The sequence below is a fragment of the Gopherus evgoodei genome, chromosome 7 (genome assembly GCF_007399415.2).
Source record: "Gopherus evgoodei ecotype Sinaloan lineage chromosome 7, rGopEvg1_v1.p, whole genome shotgun sequence".
Taxonomy (NCBI): Eukaryota; Metazoa; Chordata; order Testudines; family Testudinidae; genus Gopherus; species Gopherus evgoodei.
Genome location: NC_044328.1, coordinates 19524469 through 19541966, shown reverse-complemented (window position 1 = coordinate 19541966; position 17498 = coordinate 19524469). Strand labels below are relative to the sequence as shown.

The 17498-nt window shown below is 38.8% G+C and overlaps 1 protein-coding gene across 7 annotated transcripts in view; it reads right to left on the bottom strand.

Moving 5' to 3' along the window:
* Positions 1-17498, bottom strand: part of TACC2 (transforming acidic coiled-coil containing protein 2) — a 226270-nt gene that overhangs the window by 51368 nt on the left and 157404 nt on the right. For 4 of the 7 annotated variants that reach the window (XM_030569232.1, XM_030569227.1, XM_030569229.1 and 1 more), the window contains exon 12: positions 6142-7462. In XM_030569232.1, the coding sequence (XP_030425092.1) occupies positions 6142-7462 (1321 nt within the window). Of the gene's footprint in view, positions 1-2494; positions 2531-6141; positions 7463-17498 lie in introns of all 7 variants that reach the window. The other 3 variants (XM_030569225.1, XM_030569228.1, XM_030569226.1) reach the window with 1 other exon arrangement.

The window sequence follows — 17498 nt, the reverse complement described above, 5'->3', positions numbered from 1 at the left end:
TTTTTTTTAAATTAATCACAATTAATCACAGTTTTAATTGCACTGTTAAACAATAGAATCCCAATTAAAATTTATTAAATTTAGGATGTTTTTCTACATTTTCAAATATATTGATTTAAATTACAACACAGAATACAAAATGTGCAGTGCTCACTTTATATTACTTTTGATTACAAATATTTCCATTGTAAAAATGATAAACAAAAGAAATAGTATTTTTCAATTCACTTCATACAAGTACTGTAGTGCAATGTCTTTGTCATGAAAGTGCAACTTACAAACATAGACTTTTTTGTTACAGAACTTCACTCAAAAACAAAACCATGTAAATCTTTAGAGCCTACAAGTCCACTCAGTCCTACTTCTTGTTCAGCCAATCGCTAAGAAAAACAAGTTTGTTTACATTTATGGAAGATAATGCTGCCTGCTTCTTATTTACAGTGTCACCTGAAAGTGAGAACAGGCGTTAGGATGGCATTTGTGTAGCTGGCATTGCCAGATATGCTAAACAATCATATGCCTCATCATGCTTCGACCACCATTCCAGAGGACATGCTTCCACGCTGACGATCCTTGTTTAAAAAAAATGCACTAATTATATTTGTGAACTCCTTGGAGGAGAACTATATGTCTCCTGCTCCATGGTTTTACCTGCATTGTGCCATATATTTTGTATTATAGTAGTCTAGGATGATGACCCAGCACATGTTGTTTGATTTAAGAATACTTTCACTGCAGATTTGACAAAACACAAAGAAGGTTTCAATATTAGATTTCTAAAGATAGCTACAGCACTGAACCCCAGGTTTAAGAATCTGAAGTGCCTTCCAAAATCTGAGAGGGACAAGGTGTGGAGCATGCTTTCAAAAGTCTTAAAAGAGCAACTCTCTGATGCAGCAACTACAGAACCCGAACCACCAAAAAAGAAAAACAACTTTCTGTTGGTGGCGTCTGACTCAGATTAAGAAAATGAATAGTTGTCAGTCCACACTGCTTTGGATCTTTATCAAGAGAATCCGTCATGAGTATGGACACGTCCTTTGAAATGTTGGTTGAAGCATGAAGGGACATAAAAATATCATCTGGCACTTAAATATCTTGCGACGCCACCTACAACAGTGCCATGAGAACCCCTGTTCTCACTTTCAGGCAACATTGTAAATAAGAAGCAGGAAGCATTATCTCTTGCAAATGTAAACAAACTTGTTTGTCTGAGCAATTGGCTAAAAAAAAGTAGGAATGAGTGGATCTTAGGCTATAAAGTTTTACATTGTTTTATTTTTTAATGCAGCTATTTTTTGTACATAATTCTATATTTGTAAGATCAACTTTCATGATAAAAAGATTGCACTACAGTATTTGTATTAGGTGAATTGAAAAAATACTATTTCTTTTGTTTTTTACAGTGCAAATATTTGTAATAAAAAAATATAAACACTGTACACATTGTATTCTCTGTTGTAATTGAAATCAATATATTTGAAAAATGTAGAATGAGACGATTAATCGCGATTAATTTTATTAATCGCTTGATAGCCCTAGTTTTAACCCTTCAAAGCATGGTGTTTTCCAGTCAAAGACATGGAAAGGAGAATACCCACACATTATCATGTGTGTGTGTGTGTATATATATATATATATATATATATATATATATATATATATATATATATATATATATATATATATATATATATAAAAGATACGCTGCCTGTATGTGTGTGTGTGTTCGCCATTTCTAAAAATTCCCTAAAAAGAACATTCCCAGATAGATGCAAGATCTACCAATGCTCCAGCTGCAAGCTGTCAGACCTGACCTAACTGGCTTTTGACATTAGATGGAAGAGGCAGGTGAACAGCCTGCACAAATTCACACCGAGTTACTCTATAATGGTGAAAATTATAGCTCTGCTCTGATCAATGACTTGCAAGGCAACAAAAGGAGATAACAGTGAAGTATTTCAAATGATAGAGAATAAGTCAATACTTCATCTATAAACATATATGACCAAAAAAACTGGCCAGCTGTTCACTGGTATAAGTATTCTATACCGGCTGTTAATTACTAAGTCTGATAATATGATGAGAATAATTGTTTCCTTTAAAAAGTACTTACAAACATTAGAAAGTGTTTAAGAAAGAATGCCTGTACAGTGTTGTATAATACAATATTCTATGAATCAAGCTAATAAGTAAGTGTCAATGCTTTAGCTGAGGGCATCAAATATATACAGTTTTAAAAAACCAATCCTTCTAGACAGGCAACCAGACACTGACATAATAGCTTCCCTCAAGCTTATTCACAGCCAGGCAATTTCACTTAAAATAACTTTTACATAAGCCAATAAAAATAACACTGTAAAGCTCCATGCCCACTAATTCTTGATCATGCTGCAAATTAAAGTAAAATATATTTTTTTAAGAAGCCCATAAATCATTAACAAAGTATAAGGCACTTTCACCACAACAGGCCCGTTAGATTAAATTTACTTACAACAGAGAACATACAGACATCACATCTTCTACCATCCTAAGACAAATAAGACAAAGAAAAGAGAGACAGACAGAAGGAACTGACAAAAAGGATAAATCTGGAGACACTCTGTTAATGTGTTAGAGCAAAATCATCATACAGTTTTGACATCTTAGGAAGTCTGCACAGCCTTAAAACATTTTTAATGAGAAGGGGGAGAGAAGAGAGGTGATAATTCCTAAACCAGTTTATGTTCTTAAATTCAATATAATTTTCTGACATGTTTTCATCTTATAAAAACCATTTTTCATAGCAGAGGCCTATCAATTTAATTACTGTCAATGCTTTACCCATTCTTGCCTTTCCTGAGGTAGCCATCTGCTTTCTTTTCAAGATAGAGCACTAGTTAATATACAGTATATAAAAAAAATGTTCCCAAGGAAATTAGTAGCAATTAAGTTTAAAGAAACAGGAGAACACTAGGTTCTTTTATGACTATTGATCTATCAGTAAAAGGCAGCAGAAACAGCTCCTAGTCTGTGTATTTCAAATTATTTCCACACTCTAAGAAAGAAAGAAGGAAATTTCTTTAAGTTTTTGTATTTTTGGCTCTTAATGAAATCATAGTTCAAAGTGAATGCTCTGGAAACTGGGACAGTTCTATTTGAATAACCAGGGCTATAAAAAGTCTTTGTCCGTTTCCATGCTTGTCAGCTTTAATGCCATATTTTTAAGCAGGATGATCTTGAAAGCTGGCACCTTCCATATCTAAACACAGTCTTTTGAAACGGTCTGGATGCTTCCCAACCATCAATACAGGGGAGAGTTGAGGTTCAGATCTAATTGGGCCACCCATTCTTCGTTCATAACTAGCGAGCATTGAGGGAGCAGCTGCTGCTCTTTGCTCAGTATCATCTCAGCAAAATGATCTGTCTCAGAACCACAGTTAAATATTTAGAGACATGACTGGAATGCAGTTTGAGTTGAGCTGAAATCCATTCCCAAGTCTGTTCTTTTAATAGAGTGGTGAGTGAGTGTTTAGAATGTTTACGCTTTTATTCCAGTATGATAACTCATGTGTAGTGCCACTAATATGCGCTGTAGAATCAAGCGCACTGCAGTGTTAGTGATGCTTAAGCTAGTGACTCACTCCTAGGCATCCTACAGGTCTAGCCTGGAAATCACCATGCTCCCCTCAATAAACAATACATTTTCAAAGCAGTCTGCAGGGATTTCTCCCTGCAACTCTCAATGTTAACAAAGACTCTTGGTGCCGAAAAACTAACCCTTAAACTAGTTTTTAAAAATAAATAAATACAATCTTAGGCTATTACAGTATCAGTTTAAACTGAGCCAAGCGGTTCCTGAAATGAAGATCAGCAAGATAAATCACCATTTAAGGTCCTTCACTTTAATAGCTTGCTTTCTTCTTCTAGGAGCTCCCCTGAAGTATTTGTGACTGGGCTCCCCAAATGGTGGTTCTCCTGCAGTGGATTCCGTTGAGCAATCTCATGTCATGGACTCTTATGTGGGGAGAGGACAGACTGGGGCACAGACACAGTGTTGCCCATTTCACCCCCCAACAAGCCCCGCAGTAAATCCCCTACAAGAATATTATAGCTGTAGGCTGCACTCTCATTAACATGCAGCTCCTGCACACTGGGGACAACCACTTACATGGATCCCAGAGGCTGCTATGGGCAGGTGACAAAGGCAGCTATGCTGCCTGGAGCCAGGGAAGAGTAACAGAGGGCAGATCAGCCTTGTACATCCCGCAGACCTGAGATATTTGGGAGTGGGTAAACCCCAGTGAAAGATTACAGAGAAAATTCTTCATGGATTGCCTCACTAGCTTCTGAAGTTTTTCCAGGCGATGGGGCAATCTGGATCAGTGTGTCCCATCACAAACCTCTGTTCGCAATGATTAAATAACGCAAGGCTTGTCCTGCAATTTACAATACATGGGCTTGCACACTGACTTTAGTGGAGCTCCATATAGGCACAGGGGACCTCTTCCTTGTAGTAAATTGCTGGACTAAGGCCTTGAATATAAAAATCCCCTCTAGAATGAAATTCAAATCTCACACACACAGATGCACTTTTTAGACTTGTTATTTTTGTTCAAACTTGAATGTTATTCTTGGGGAATTCTTTAGATTTTAGGAATACTGCGGAAAATATCCTCTCTCAGTAGACAGTTTTTAAATTTCTCTGGCACCTACTCTGAACTCCAGGCATTTCCCAAAATTTAAAACACATCAGAAAATCTGGCATCTCCCTCAAAAAAACTGAAGTCAGTCTGCCCAACCGTATCATAGCTTATAACATCCATTCAAGTAATTCAAAAATGGCTTCTACTTCAAAACGCAAAACATCCCCAACCACATACAAATCTGGCAAATGGCTGGAGTTAGAAGCCCAACTCATGCCAGGAAATAAAAAGCACAATTGGACAGTCTCCATCCTTCATTTCATAGCATTATGGAGTTTACGTTTTTGTTTTACAATGTTTGCCTTTTCTTTAGCTCTTTGGTCTTTTGTTAGTTTTAGTGACAAACTTAAATCTTAAGATGTAGTATGTTATCTTTAATTAGCAGACACTACTAAAGTTATAAAGGGACTTTCAGAGAGACCTTATTAGATATGTTCTCTGTTTTTCTGAAATGTAAAATCCTGTGAATAAAATCTGTGGTAATTAATTCAAAGAAAATGATGTCTGAGGGGATAAAATAGCAGAAGTGCGTATCAGCAAGTTAACTACGTGGGAATCAGTACCACTGGATACCGAGTTTTATTAACCAACCAACCAACCAAATGTAGCAGCTGGAACCATTTCTCCCACACCTTGGCCTATGAACATAGAAATAGGAGATAAATCAAGGGATTTTTGATCATCTTGTGAATCCTGAAACTACTTTGATAGAAAAATGTTTTCAAAGGTTATAGCCTCACATTAAAAAAATATGAAAAAAACCCAGGAATTCAAACTAGTAAAAATAAGACAGTTTTCCGTTTCTCATACATATACATAAAAAAACCACTGGATGAAAACATGGCCCTACTGAAGTCAATGTGAGTTCTGCCACTGATTTCATTCACTATAGCTCACAAACCCTAACTCACACGAGTACTCTTCCTTCATGTGAGCAGTCCCATTAGCTTCAATAGGGGTTTGTGTGTGTAAGGACTACTCGCACAAGTAAGGGTTCACAGGCTCAGCCTTGCATTAGCAATAGGCCAGAGAATTATTTTTTCCCATTGCTGAACTCACTGCCCAACAAGTAAGCTAACACTGAAAATGTGGCACAAAAATTGCTAAAGGTCCAATCCAAGTCAATGGGCATCCAGGCACTGATGTCAGTGGGAGTAGGACTGGGCCCTTAAATGTCCAACATCCAATTATTAATCCAGTGACATCGTCTGGGTTAGTTTCCCTGGGTTTTCACTACAAGTTATTTGGCGCTGGGAGCAACATGGCATTGATGATGTACAGGAAAGCCTCTGCCTACCATGGTAAGCCATAAACATAAATCCAGTTGTCTAGTAATGCATTTGTCAGCACGTTTCTAACCTCACTGACCCCCCTGAATTATAAAACTATAGTAATTATGGTGGGGTGCAAGGAGGAGCACTTCATAATCCAGAAACACCTCTACACTTTAACTTACGTTTTTAGTGGAGTCTTCTTCTTTTTTGCAGGTTTATTTAGATTGTCTCCTTCAGTTCCATTTGTTTCATTGCCATTGGCTGGTATCTCAAAGGATGCTGGAGATTTAGAAGGTGAGCTGGTGATCTTCGAAGACAGCCTGAAAGTGTCAATTGAGTCCTCGCACGTGTCTGGATCAAAACTGTATGTTTGTTGAGGCAATTTGGGAGATTCTTGCATTTTTGTAGTAGAAGAGAAGGGGTTAAAGTTGGGATCATCCCACTTGTCAATATCAAAAGTATAAGAGCCTTTTGAAATTGGGATATCATTTGAATCAGTGAGGGACTTGGTTGGTGTGGTGGGAGCATTGTCAAGCTTTTCCACTGTCTTTTTAGTCTTTGGCCTCCTTAGTGGCATTTTGGCACCAGATTTTTTACCTGCTTTTTTGGGTGGGGGAGTGCTTTCTTGCTGGTCCTCTCTGCTGCCTTTTTCCTCAGAATAATCAAACTCTAGTCTCACAGCTAGACCTCTGACTGGAGGATCCTCTTGTCCTCCAGTGTCAGATGGAGTCACCTCCACGGCCTCTGGTGCCGTTGTAAGAGGTTGGGTTTTTTTACTGGCAGGTGGAGAAGTTTGCACTTTGCTTCCTCCAGTACTAAATGTACTAATCTCTTCAAAATTCTCTCGATCAAAGGGATAGGAAGCTTCAGGCACAGCACAGGCCTCCTGTTTCTCGGTAAAGATTTGGGAAGGTTCGGTACATTCAGGTTTAATTGATTCAACCTTTACCTCAGACTCCAGTTTTTCTTCACTTGGGACAGAAGCTTGTTGGCTAATGTCAGATGTTTCTTGTTGTGTTTCTTTCACTGGTGGAGAGTCTGCAGATTTTTTTGCGGATTGCTTCTTCTTTAAGGAAGGTGGCCTGGGTTTCTTTGTTCGCTTAAGGGTACTAGAAGCACTACTTGAACCAGTATTGAACAGGTCTGCCGTTGGAATTACTGTTTCATTATTGCCAAGATAGGAAACACCATCAAAATCACTAGCTTGCAAACTAAGAGACCGAGACAAAGTAGATCTGGAAATTGGGACAGAATCTGTGGATTTTCTTCGAACATTCACTTTAGGGTCACGATTCTTAGCTTCTGGAGTACTAGGTTCTAAGGTATGAAAAGAATCTACCAACTCAATGTTATCAAAGTCTAAGTTGTAAGTCCCGCTGCTGGCTATAGGCTTATCCTCATCAAAGACAGTAGAAAATGAATGGGAGGGAGGACGGAATGGGCTTTCTTCAATTGATTCACTATGTGATGCATCAATTATGGACACAGTATCAGAACAAAATCCTATGGGAACAAACAGAAAAGTCAGTGAATGAAACACATCAGTCATTAAACCCAAATGCTTTTCTGTTTAAGTACTGTATTACTTTTTATCTAACAAATATATAAAAAATGGAACAAAACAAAAAAATACAACTGAGACAAATGGACTAAATCATAAGTTAAAGAATATATGTACACTGGGGCATATTTAACTCATGGTATAAATGCAAAAGAACATTTGAACAGCTCTTTTTTCCCTCTTGTAGTGTGGTGACAATAAATTATATACACTTGTAAAGGTTTACATGGAGTAAAATATTCTAAATACTGGGTGATCTGACAATCAAATACTGGTTCACCCACACTTCCCCTTAGGATAATGGTTTAATACCTCGCCTTTACAGAATTGTATCAAAACATACTCTCTTTACAGTTGCTGGTACTGCAGTCCTCTAATTTGACTGAAACTTCAGTGACTTGCATATTTTTCTCCCAGTTTAATGTCCCCACATTCCATCTTGACCATCCTTCCAGTGCAAGAGAAGACTGGGTGTGGCTTTCTTTCCAAGGTTTATCAACACTACTCTTGTTTTGGCCGGAGTGGGTGGGGGCAGGGGAAGAGGGAGGAGTAGGAGAGTCAAAATTCAGAGTTGAGTTGATTACTCCATTTTTATATCTTTACATATGAGGTACTGAGAATTTCAATTAAAAAAAATCAAAGTAAAATAGGGAAAGCAGGCAAAGAGAAAGCAGACTGTAGAAACATTTCTGAAATTAAACTTTTCCATTAGAGACAAGATTGGAAACTGTCTCACTTTACTATATTTTTTATCATTAGTGGGGGGAAAAAACCCTATTTGTTAAAGTTCTACAACCAGAATTCTCCCTCTTATAATTAAAGAATATAGATCTGTTCATGACAAGGTCTTCCAAAGAGATTAACAGAAGCCCATGACTTGGGACATTTAAAACTAAGTTGTTAAAGCAGAAGCAAATACATTTTAGGACGCAGGCAGAGAAGGAAATGGATTAACTGACCTTGTGACAGAGATGGCAGCTTCCTGCCATATCCTGGAAAATCTTATTGAATCAAGTTTAAGTATCTTAGCCTCTCATTTTATTAAAATGGAAATGCGTTATTGTGGGATTGTATGTAACTTGTTTAGGAGACCTGCCTAACATAAATCTTGGGAAGTGTTATGTGCTTAGGCGCGCTCTTTTAAACAATGGACTAAGACAAGAACGAACTGTTAATTGAGTAGACTTCCTAGGAAATATTTGGGAAGAGAGCAATACAAATGACCCACCTCCAGATCCATCCTTTTGAAGCTATGCCTTGGGCAGAACCCATTGTCTGGCTGATTACCTATTCACAGCCTCTTCAAAGACTCCAACTCGACAAAGGGCTGACTCTCAGATGCATGGGAGGGGTTTAAAGGACTGACTGTTCATCAGCCTGCATCATTATATTATTATTGTAGTCGGGAGGGGGGGAGGTCTCTGGTAAGCTTATTAGCATGCATGTAGATTCTTTTATTGTTTTTTTATATGGTTTCTCTGTAATGCTTTCACCTTAAGAACAAATGTGCTTGCTTAGAAAGAGTTGTGCAGTAGCTTCATTGTGGCAATTACACTGTTTGCCATTTCTGAAGAGAAATGCAAAGCAGGCTTGTTTAGGCAGCATGACTTTGCTGGGGAATTCAGAGCATAGGCTGGGAGTAGTACAGCCTGGAAATATCCCAGTCAGGAGGGAGGGAAATGTGTGTCTCTTCCCAAGAGAGGCAACAGATGGGGAGCCAGAAGTCTAAAAGTGGGTGCCCTGGCTGTATCATAGAGGGAGATTACAGATTCAGTTGCCCTGAACTGTGACAAACCCATTAGATCTTTTTCCTTCTCTAATCTCATCCTGCTCTAATCTCAGTTATGTGGATTACAAAAAAATTCTGCAAATCCTGATCATCACATGCTGTCATCACAGTGGCAGAAGATAAACATCATGGTCTGGATTCTCTTCTATGCCAAGGTCTGCTTAATGTAGAGTCCTTGGGGTTGTGGCAGGGAACAGGATATGGCTCTCCAGTTCTGACTCTCACTGTGGTTTCAGAGCAATCTCTAGAGTCTAGCTTACTCTAAATATAACAATTGTTTATGGTCCCTAAGAGACCATCCATGAGTTGAGAATTGGTGGAGCCCTTATGCTGAGCTGGGGGTGCTTGACACAGGATCTAGCTTGAGTTTCCCCATCTCTCAGCAGGAGAAATTCTCAGATGGCTAGATTTCAGCCCCTCTGTGTCACCTGAGAAGTACAAAAGAGCTGGATAGCAAAAGAGATCCTGGGGTCATGTCATAACACCAGCTTAACAATGCCTTCACTACATGGATGACGCTCAGATGGCTGGAGAGGGCTGGTATTCTGGGGTTGCAGCTAGTCATTTTCTCTCTGTACTATAGGGACAGGCCCCCAGAGCAGAGGCTCTTCTTGGCTGTCCCCTTACAGACAGCCCACCTCTCCACAGCACTCTAAAACCAGAATTCCTAGCCATAGCTTCTCAGGGATTTGCATTATACCATAAAAATGTAATATACACACACTGTATTGTGATGTTTGCATCTATCAAATTCTAACCTACCATTTTGGGTAAAGTCCAACATAGTGGATTTCAGCAGGTTGATATTTAAAAATGTGTCCACGCCTATTTAGCAAGCAGATGCCCATTTGCCAACTTGTGGAAATGCCTCTTATAAGAAGTTTAATTTTTGCCTACATCTATTCTGCTCTCAGTAAAACAAAACAAACTTAGAAAATTAAGACATCAGAATTTGTAAAGATGATCAGAAATAGTGCCAGTCTTATTGGTTTACAAGTTAGCTATAGATTCTGAAAATGGATATTTTGCCAGGGCTGTGTCATTAGTGGGATCCATGAGTCTTTCTTCATCTAATACTGACTTAACTCTTCCCCAAATACCTTAGTGATATGTACCATCCCTAAGAATTATTAATGAGTAACAAATGCATTATCATTTTCTCTTGAAACAGAAAAGGAAGTCCTTTAAATTCAGATTTCAGGCGCAAGTACTTTGCAGACCAAATTCATGGTTAACACACTGCTGATGACTGCATTGGTTTGGCCTTATTACCTTCCAATTCTTCTGCTCAGCTTGTGTTCAGTAAAGTTCTAGCTACAGGCAGAGACCACAGGGCATTCACAGTTGGTTTAAATACTAGAGCAAGGAATGTGGTCATCTGATTACAACTACTGATTTAGGGAAAAAATCATTTTTTAAAAAGACATTTTACGGCTTATTTGCCAAGGTGTTTTAAAATATGTTGAAACAAAGACTAGCAGTAAAGTGGAAAACTACAAAATAAGCACTCACAGTAACTGAATGGATATTTGCTGGTTACCATCCTTTCACTTGTATTAGAGTCAAATACATTTATCTGCGAATAGTAACCAATAAAATAAGATTGTATTTGGATTTTTTCAAAGACAGCACTGTAGTCTTTCAGGTTAAAAGCATTAAGGAGTTATAGAATAGTGCAGAATCTGGTAACATTCCTATTTCCTTTAAGTTTGTCATCCGTTCTCCATCACCATAACAAATTTAAGCAGTGTGCCCATACGATACATACTTCATCAGATATTACTGTGTTTGACTGTTCATTTTTTTTCAGTCATTAATAATGACAGAACGTTAAACAACAGTTAGTTACCTTTTTTCTTGTCTGGACCTGACATACATTAATTATTTCCTTATACTACGCAAGTCATTTCAAAAGTGTGGCTAGCATAGAGTTGTCACTGTCACTTCATTGTGATAAAGATTCACTAATAGAGCTAGTTGGAAAATTTTAGAACAGTTTTCTGTTGGAAAATGCGGCTGCGTCAAAATCAAGACAGAACCAAAATTCTGAAATTTTGAAATTCTCCATGAAATTACATTTCTTTTTCCTGCACAGTTCTGCCCGTTAATACTTTGCATTATGGTAGCACGGATGAAAGAGAAACACAAATAAATAATAGTAGTAAGACTAGATTAAGTCCTTACTGTTATATTTTACTACTAGATCCTGTGGATAGAAAGCTTCAGAGGCAATTATGTATCGGTGTGAGGATTTTGCCAGGAATATTATTTATGAACATAAAGAGCTAGCAACCTTGAAGACAGCAGACACTTTCTAATTCATCACCTTCAGATCAACCCCGACATTTTCAGATTTTTTCACTGGAATTCTAGCTACTCAATTCCATTTTCTCTTTGAAAATTTAGTGAGTTATGTGAATTAAAAAACGGACAGACTGTGTTTTTCTTTAAAATGAATGCTAATCAGGTGGCACTATTTTAAGAGTGTGTATTTTTTCTTCTTACTCCAAAAGGGTTGTGTTTGGGTTCAGTCTTGCTGAATGTTTTTTAATTAGAGTTGCCGTTGCCAGCTGAGCTGGTGTTCATTTTTCACACTACGAGGCCATTTTTTGACACTGATCAGTCTACTGCTAAGGAGACACCAGAAGTGTCACAAAACTCTAGTATTAGTCTAATCTGTACACTTTACATGGGAATGGCATGGAAGATACCTAAATGCAATTAATAATAATAATAAATGACTGAATAGCTCTAATATGTCAGCATAGTCCAAGATGTAGGTTAGTGTGAAATGAAAAGGGATTCCAACAAGGAGTCTTCAAAAATTGTGTTAATAATAATAAAAAAAACATAATATTAATAACAAAGGCTTTCATTATGGCAGGCATCAAAAGGACTGAGGCCCCATTGTGCTGGGTACTGTACAAAGGTATATAAAAAGATGATTTCTGCCTTGGAGGGCTTACAGTCTAAAAGACAGAAACAAATAATGGATTTGGGATGGGAATACATCATAAAGCAAATTAATATGGCAAGGAAAAAGCCTGAGTAGTTACATTATTTGCTTTTATTGATGGTTAATTTCTTTAAGGATTTAAGTTCTCCTGCAGCCAGCTATAGGTAATAAAAGAACAAACTGTCTAAGAAAGCTGCAATGCTTTCCAACAGTTTGAAATAAAACAATGTTGAAATTCTGTTGACAGCTCCAAATATAATGCAGAAGCTGATTCCTGCCTATTACGTTGTTTTCCACACTCCCTTCCCTCCCGCAACACACTTCTGATCCACTCCTTTACTTATTCCTGGAGTCTAGTGTTCTGCAGTGTACATTTTGTATTAGCACTGTCAATTTTTGTTATTATTTTCTGAATACATCCAAAATATGGGCTTGTGGTAGAAATTACTTGTTACGTTGCTGTGGGACTCCCGCTACATTACATCATCAATGTCTTTTGATGATAGAACTGCAGCAGAGGGAGACTTGAATTGTACTTACTGTTGTGAGACAATGCAGCTTTATTACTACAGAGAGCTTTTTAGACCATGCTCTTTTGACATTAGAAGTGCACCATCAGAGCAGTGAATTTTGCCCTTTCACAAAGTGATCTAAGCAAAAGGGTAATACTACGCACAACATTTTATCACAAAGGCTCCAGTTTGTTCATTAAAGAACGCAGTACGAAATACACAGATTATGCAGTCATAAGAAAGGGAAATGCGCTCCTGTGCAGAGGGCCAGCACGAACTCTAATGTACCACTTAAATCTCACTTTTGGCCCTGTTCTGAGAACTTATGTGGTTAATAGGCTTTCTGTTGTCCCACTGTACAGGGGTGAAATTCACCTGCACGTTGTTATAAACTGTGCATAACAATAGATGGATGTTAGATACTAAGCTGTACTCAGTGGATAATTGATTACATAAACCACAAAAGTGCAACTCAGGTGGCTTATGAATAGAGGTAGAGCCCAAGCAATTCCAGCCTTTTATTCACTATGATGCAGGGCCCAATCCTCCATTCCTTACTCAAACAAAAGTCTCTGACCTGAATGGGACTTTTGCCTGAGGAAGGCACGAAGAATCAGATCCACTATGTCTAAGTCACATCTAAGGACATACAAAAAGCATGAAGAATTTATGTTGATGTAAACTAAAGAAGAACAGCAAATAATGGATTAGGGCAGCGGTTCACAATCAGGGGTTCATGGTTCCCTGGGGGCTGCTGTGAGACATTTTCAGGGGGTCCTCCAAATAGGGCTGGCATTAGATTGGCTAGTGCTGTGGGACAGAAGCCCCAGGCTACCCCCGCCCTGCAGCTGAAGCCTAAAGCCCCCAGATCCACAGGGCTAAAGCCCCAGGCCCATCACCATGGGGAAGAAGCCCCTAGACCAACCACCCCATGGGGCAGAGGCCCCAAGGCCCCCTGGACCAGTAACTAAACCCTGAAGCGCCCTCCACTAGGCCCTGGAGTTTTTATAGCATGGTTGGGGGCACTCGGAAAGAAAAAGGTTGAAAACCCCTATATTAGAGAACACTATTCATTCCAGCTGTTGGAGACCACACAATGGCCCACTGCATAGGTTACTGAACCAGGGACTCATAAACCCTGGGTTCTGGTCCCTACTCTCCCACAGGCTGCTGTGTGCTCTTAGGCAAGTTGCTTCACCGCTATGTGCCTCAGTTTCCCCTCCCACCTTTTGTCTGCTTAAATTATAAGCTCTTTGGGGCATAGACTGTCTCTTCCGCATATCTGTAGAGTGCCTAGTACAATGGGAACCGATCTCAGCTAGAGACTCTAGGCACTAGTGAAATATGAAAAAAAATGAGTGGATGACAGTAAATGTGTATGCTGATTTTACACTTCTACAGATGCTCTTACGTGAGAGCATGACAACAGTGTTTAATGTTTGGCATTTTAATCTATAGCTTATTATCTGACAAATGGATGAGGATAGAAGGGTGTTACAAAGAACTGAAATGTTTGCACGAATGGTAAAGGAATGTTATTTTCCTCCACTGATATCGGTAAGAATGAATTACTGCTTAATGTTCTGTGGTTAATTACAGAGAGAACTCAACCATCATTTATGCAGCATTTTATAAATCAATTAGGTGTTGATGACATTTTAAACCATGAAAATAAAGCTCCAGCGGTCTGCAATAACAAAAGCAGCTATCTTAATTTACTTACATTTGTAAATGATAATAATAATAATAATAATACATAAAAAAGACATGAACTGTAACTGGCATGAAAATGGCATGAATTTTCTGTGCCACATAGAAGTGGGGGGCTTATCAGCATAAATACTTCTGTTATGACATATTAGAGATGGATGGAAGAGGCAGTGTTCAAGTCCAGACTGGAGTTTGGAGTTGGGGTTCAAAAGAAATTCTGGGTAGAAGTTGACCTTTGAGACACCTTCCTTCCTCTCCACTCCCTGCACCCTGCCTGGGGGGCTTGGGGAAAAACTGCAGCCAGGAACCAGACAGGGACACCAGCCTGTAGAACAGCTGCAGAAGCAGCCAAAGTAGAGACTTTTCAATGTTCAGACAACTTTCTGAACTTTTGACTGGACTTGTGCTGATTGGCTGTTTGCTCAAACTCTCCCTCACAGTCTCCTCCTTCTCACCACACCTGTCCCATTATCCTGTTCTACCCTTGTCCAAATTCCTCCTTATCTTTTTTCCCTTCCATGTCCCTGCTTCCTTCCCTTTTTTCCCCCATTGATCTGGTTGCCTTCAAACTAAAAACCATAGAATTAACATGACATTTGCTACCATCACTTTGCTGCTTGTGTGTTATACCCTTTCCCCACCTCTTTGTACAGTGTCTAGCACAATGAGGCCCTGTTCTTGGTTGCTCCTTGAGCACTATCATAATAAACAAGAATAATAATAATAAATCCCCTATTGTTCCAAAATGCTGTAAATCTCATAAAACCCAGGTAGTCTCATGAAGTTATTTGCCACTGTGGGCAGAAGTCTCATGAGAACAGCTAATCTTGCATCCAAACCAGGTCTCCGAGCAGTTAGGCAACATGGTGGTAATCACTTCTCTTGTGTATCTTCCACCAGTGCAGCCACATGTGAACAGGGGATACTCCACATAGCCCACCCTGCCAGCTGCTTAAAAGGAGGATAAGCAGAACAGGAGACAAAGCCAAGCTGCTCCTGTACTGAGGTGTCCTGCAGTCTGCCCATGCTCAGCCCAGCGTCTGAAGAGCTGGTAGTGGGAAGGATCCTGGAACCCTGTTTTCTCACTCACAAGTCAGAGGAGACCCAATCTCTCATCCAGATCATATGGAGATCATGGAGACCTCCAGCAGTCAGAGGAGAACTGTGCACCTAAAGAACTGATATTCAGCCTTAAATTTTAACTATATTTTACTTTCATAACTTTTATTAAACTTACACCAGGTGTTAAATACATTAAAAACTCTCATCATGTCTCCTCAGCACTGGGGTCCAGCTGTTGTGCTAATCACATCATGAGGCATAATTACAATCACCTGCATACATTATTAATGTCAGGCCTATCTGGAATCATGTGTTCCAAACCTACCATTCTCCCCCTACCCCCTCCGGAAGACAAAGCTGCCTGGTCTCTAAGCTGGAACCTAGATTTTATGTTATTTTCTCAGTTGCAGTTTGCGAGGCCCTGCAGGTGCCCTTATTCCTCTTTTACTGAAATGGCACCAATGTGACCTTTGTTTCCCAGATTTATGCTACCAATTAGGAGCTGTACTTCAGCTCCACGAAAGCCCTGTATAAGGGACTGACTCCCTCTGTGTGTGCGTGAGTATAACCTATGAGGCAAGGTAACACTAAGAGAACAGATTTTTAAAAGTGGCTTTTAAACATTTCACTGTTCACATTGAAATAAGTGTCCAATTAATCAAGTGACAGGGACACTAAGTGATGTCTCCCAACAGATTTCAAAAGGAAACATATGCTTTTACATTTCCTGCTTACACTTGAATTGTTCTTGCAGCAAGCCATTGTGCTGAATAACTGCATTTTACGAACTTTTAAAATGCTGTGTACTGCTCTGTTAGTTTGTTGTAACTTGTTAGTTGCAGGCCAGTTTTACCTACAAATGAAATACTGGCATCAAAATAGTATAGGCTAGAATCAATAGCCTTTAACACAGTGCAGTTTACAATGGTTACAAATGGATACATTCAATCTCCCATCTTTTCTTAGTAGTATCCTAGATGAGGGAAAAGGGAGGAAGGGGAGAAGAGAAACACATGGGCAGGAAAGTACATGTGCTATCAAAGATTCTGAATAAAAGTGAATTTATTGTAGTAATTAAAGACCACACTCCAAGCCTGCTTAGCATATCTGCTCCTTTACGCTCTCTGCATTTAAATTCCTTCTGCAATTAGGGAAATTACATTTGTTAAAACTGATAAAGAATAAGGAAAACTGGGAAAAGGAAGATCTGAGGATGAAAATGAAGAGGTACTAGCAGACACGGGATTTCTTCTTATGTCTTTTTATAGTTTTTTGGCATCTGTATACTGGACATTTCTTCTGCTAATTATAATTACAATCAAAACTCCCATAGTTTGAGAATTTTAAGTTCAGAAATTCTGAAGGAAGAGTAACTAGCTGGAGACACGTCTGGAATTTATCTTTTGTCCAAAGACCCTCCTACCCCAAAGAGATTGACAGACTTTACAGACTACTCACAACTATCACTTTACCCATCTTCTGTGGTGGAAGCTGGCAGTTTTAGAACAGCACACAGCAACCCTATGCATCCATTCAGATAGAGAGAACCTTGTTCTAATGAAACACATGGGAATTTTGGATCAACAAAGTGAAAGTGTTTTACTGGAATTTAACCAAGATATTGAGCTAACTGCTCATCTCTTGCAAAAAGTATGATGAGGCATTTAATGACCATAAATAGTCAGACTGCCTGTTTTGCAGCTCAGCTGAAAGTCCCATTGAGCTCCCTGCTAATAGAAACAGCTTCTACTCTCACATCTTTCATTACTTAACTCAGCAAACAAAGAAAATTAGGGTTTTCTAGACAGAATTTCTTCACATAAAATACGATATTCATTTTTAAAGAAAATATCTGTTTCATTGCCATGTTATGTACTAATTATATTCATACTGCTATATTGCTACACAGCTTCATAGACTTAGTCTTAACATTCCTATTAACACATCCT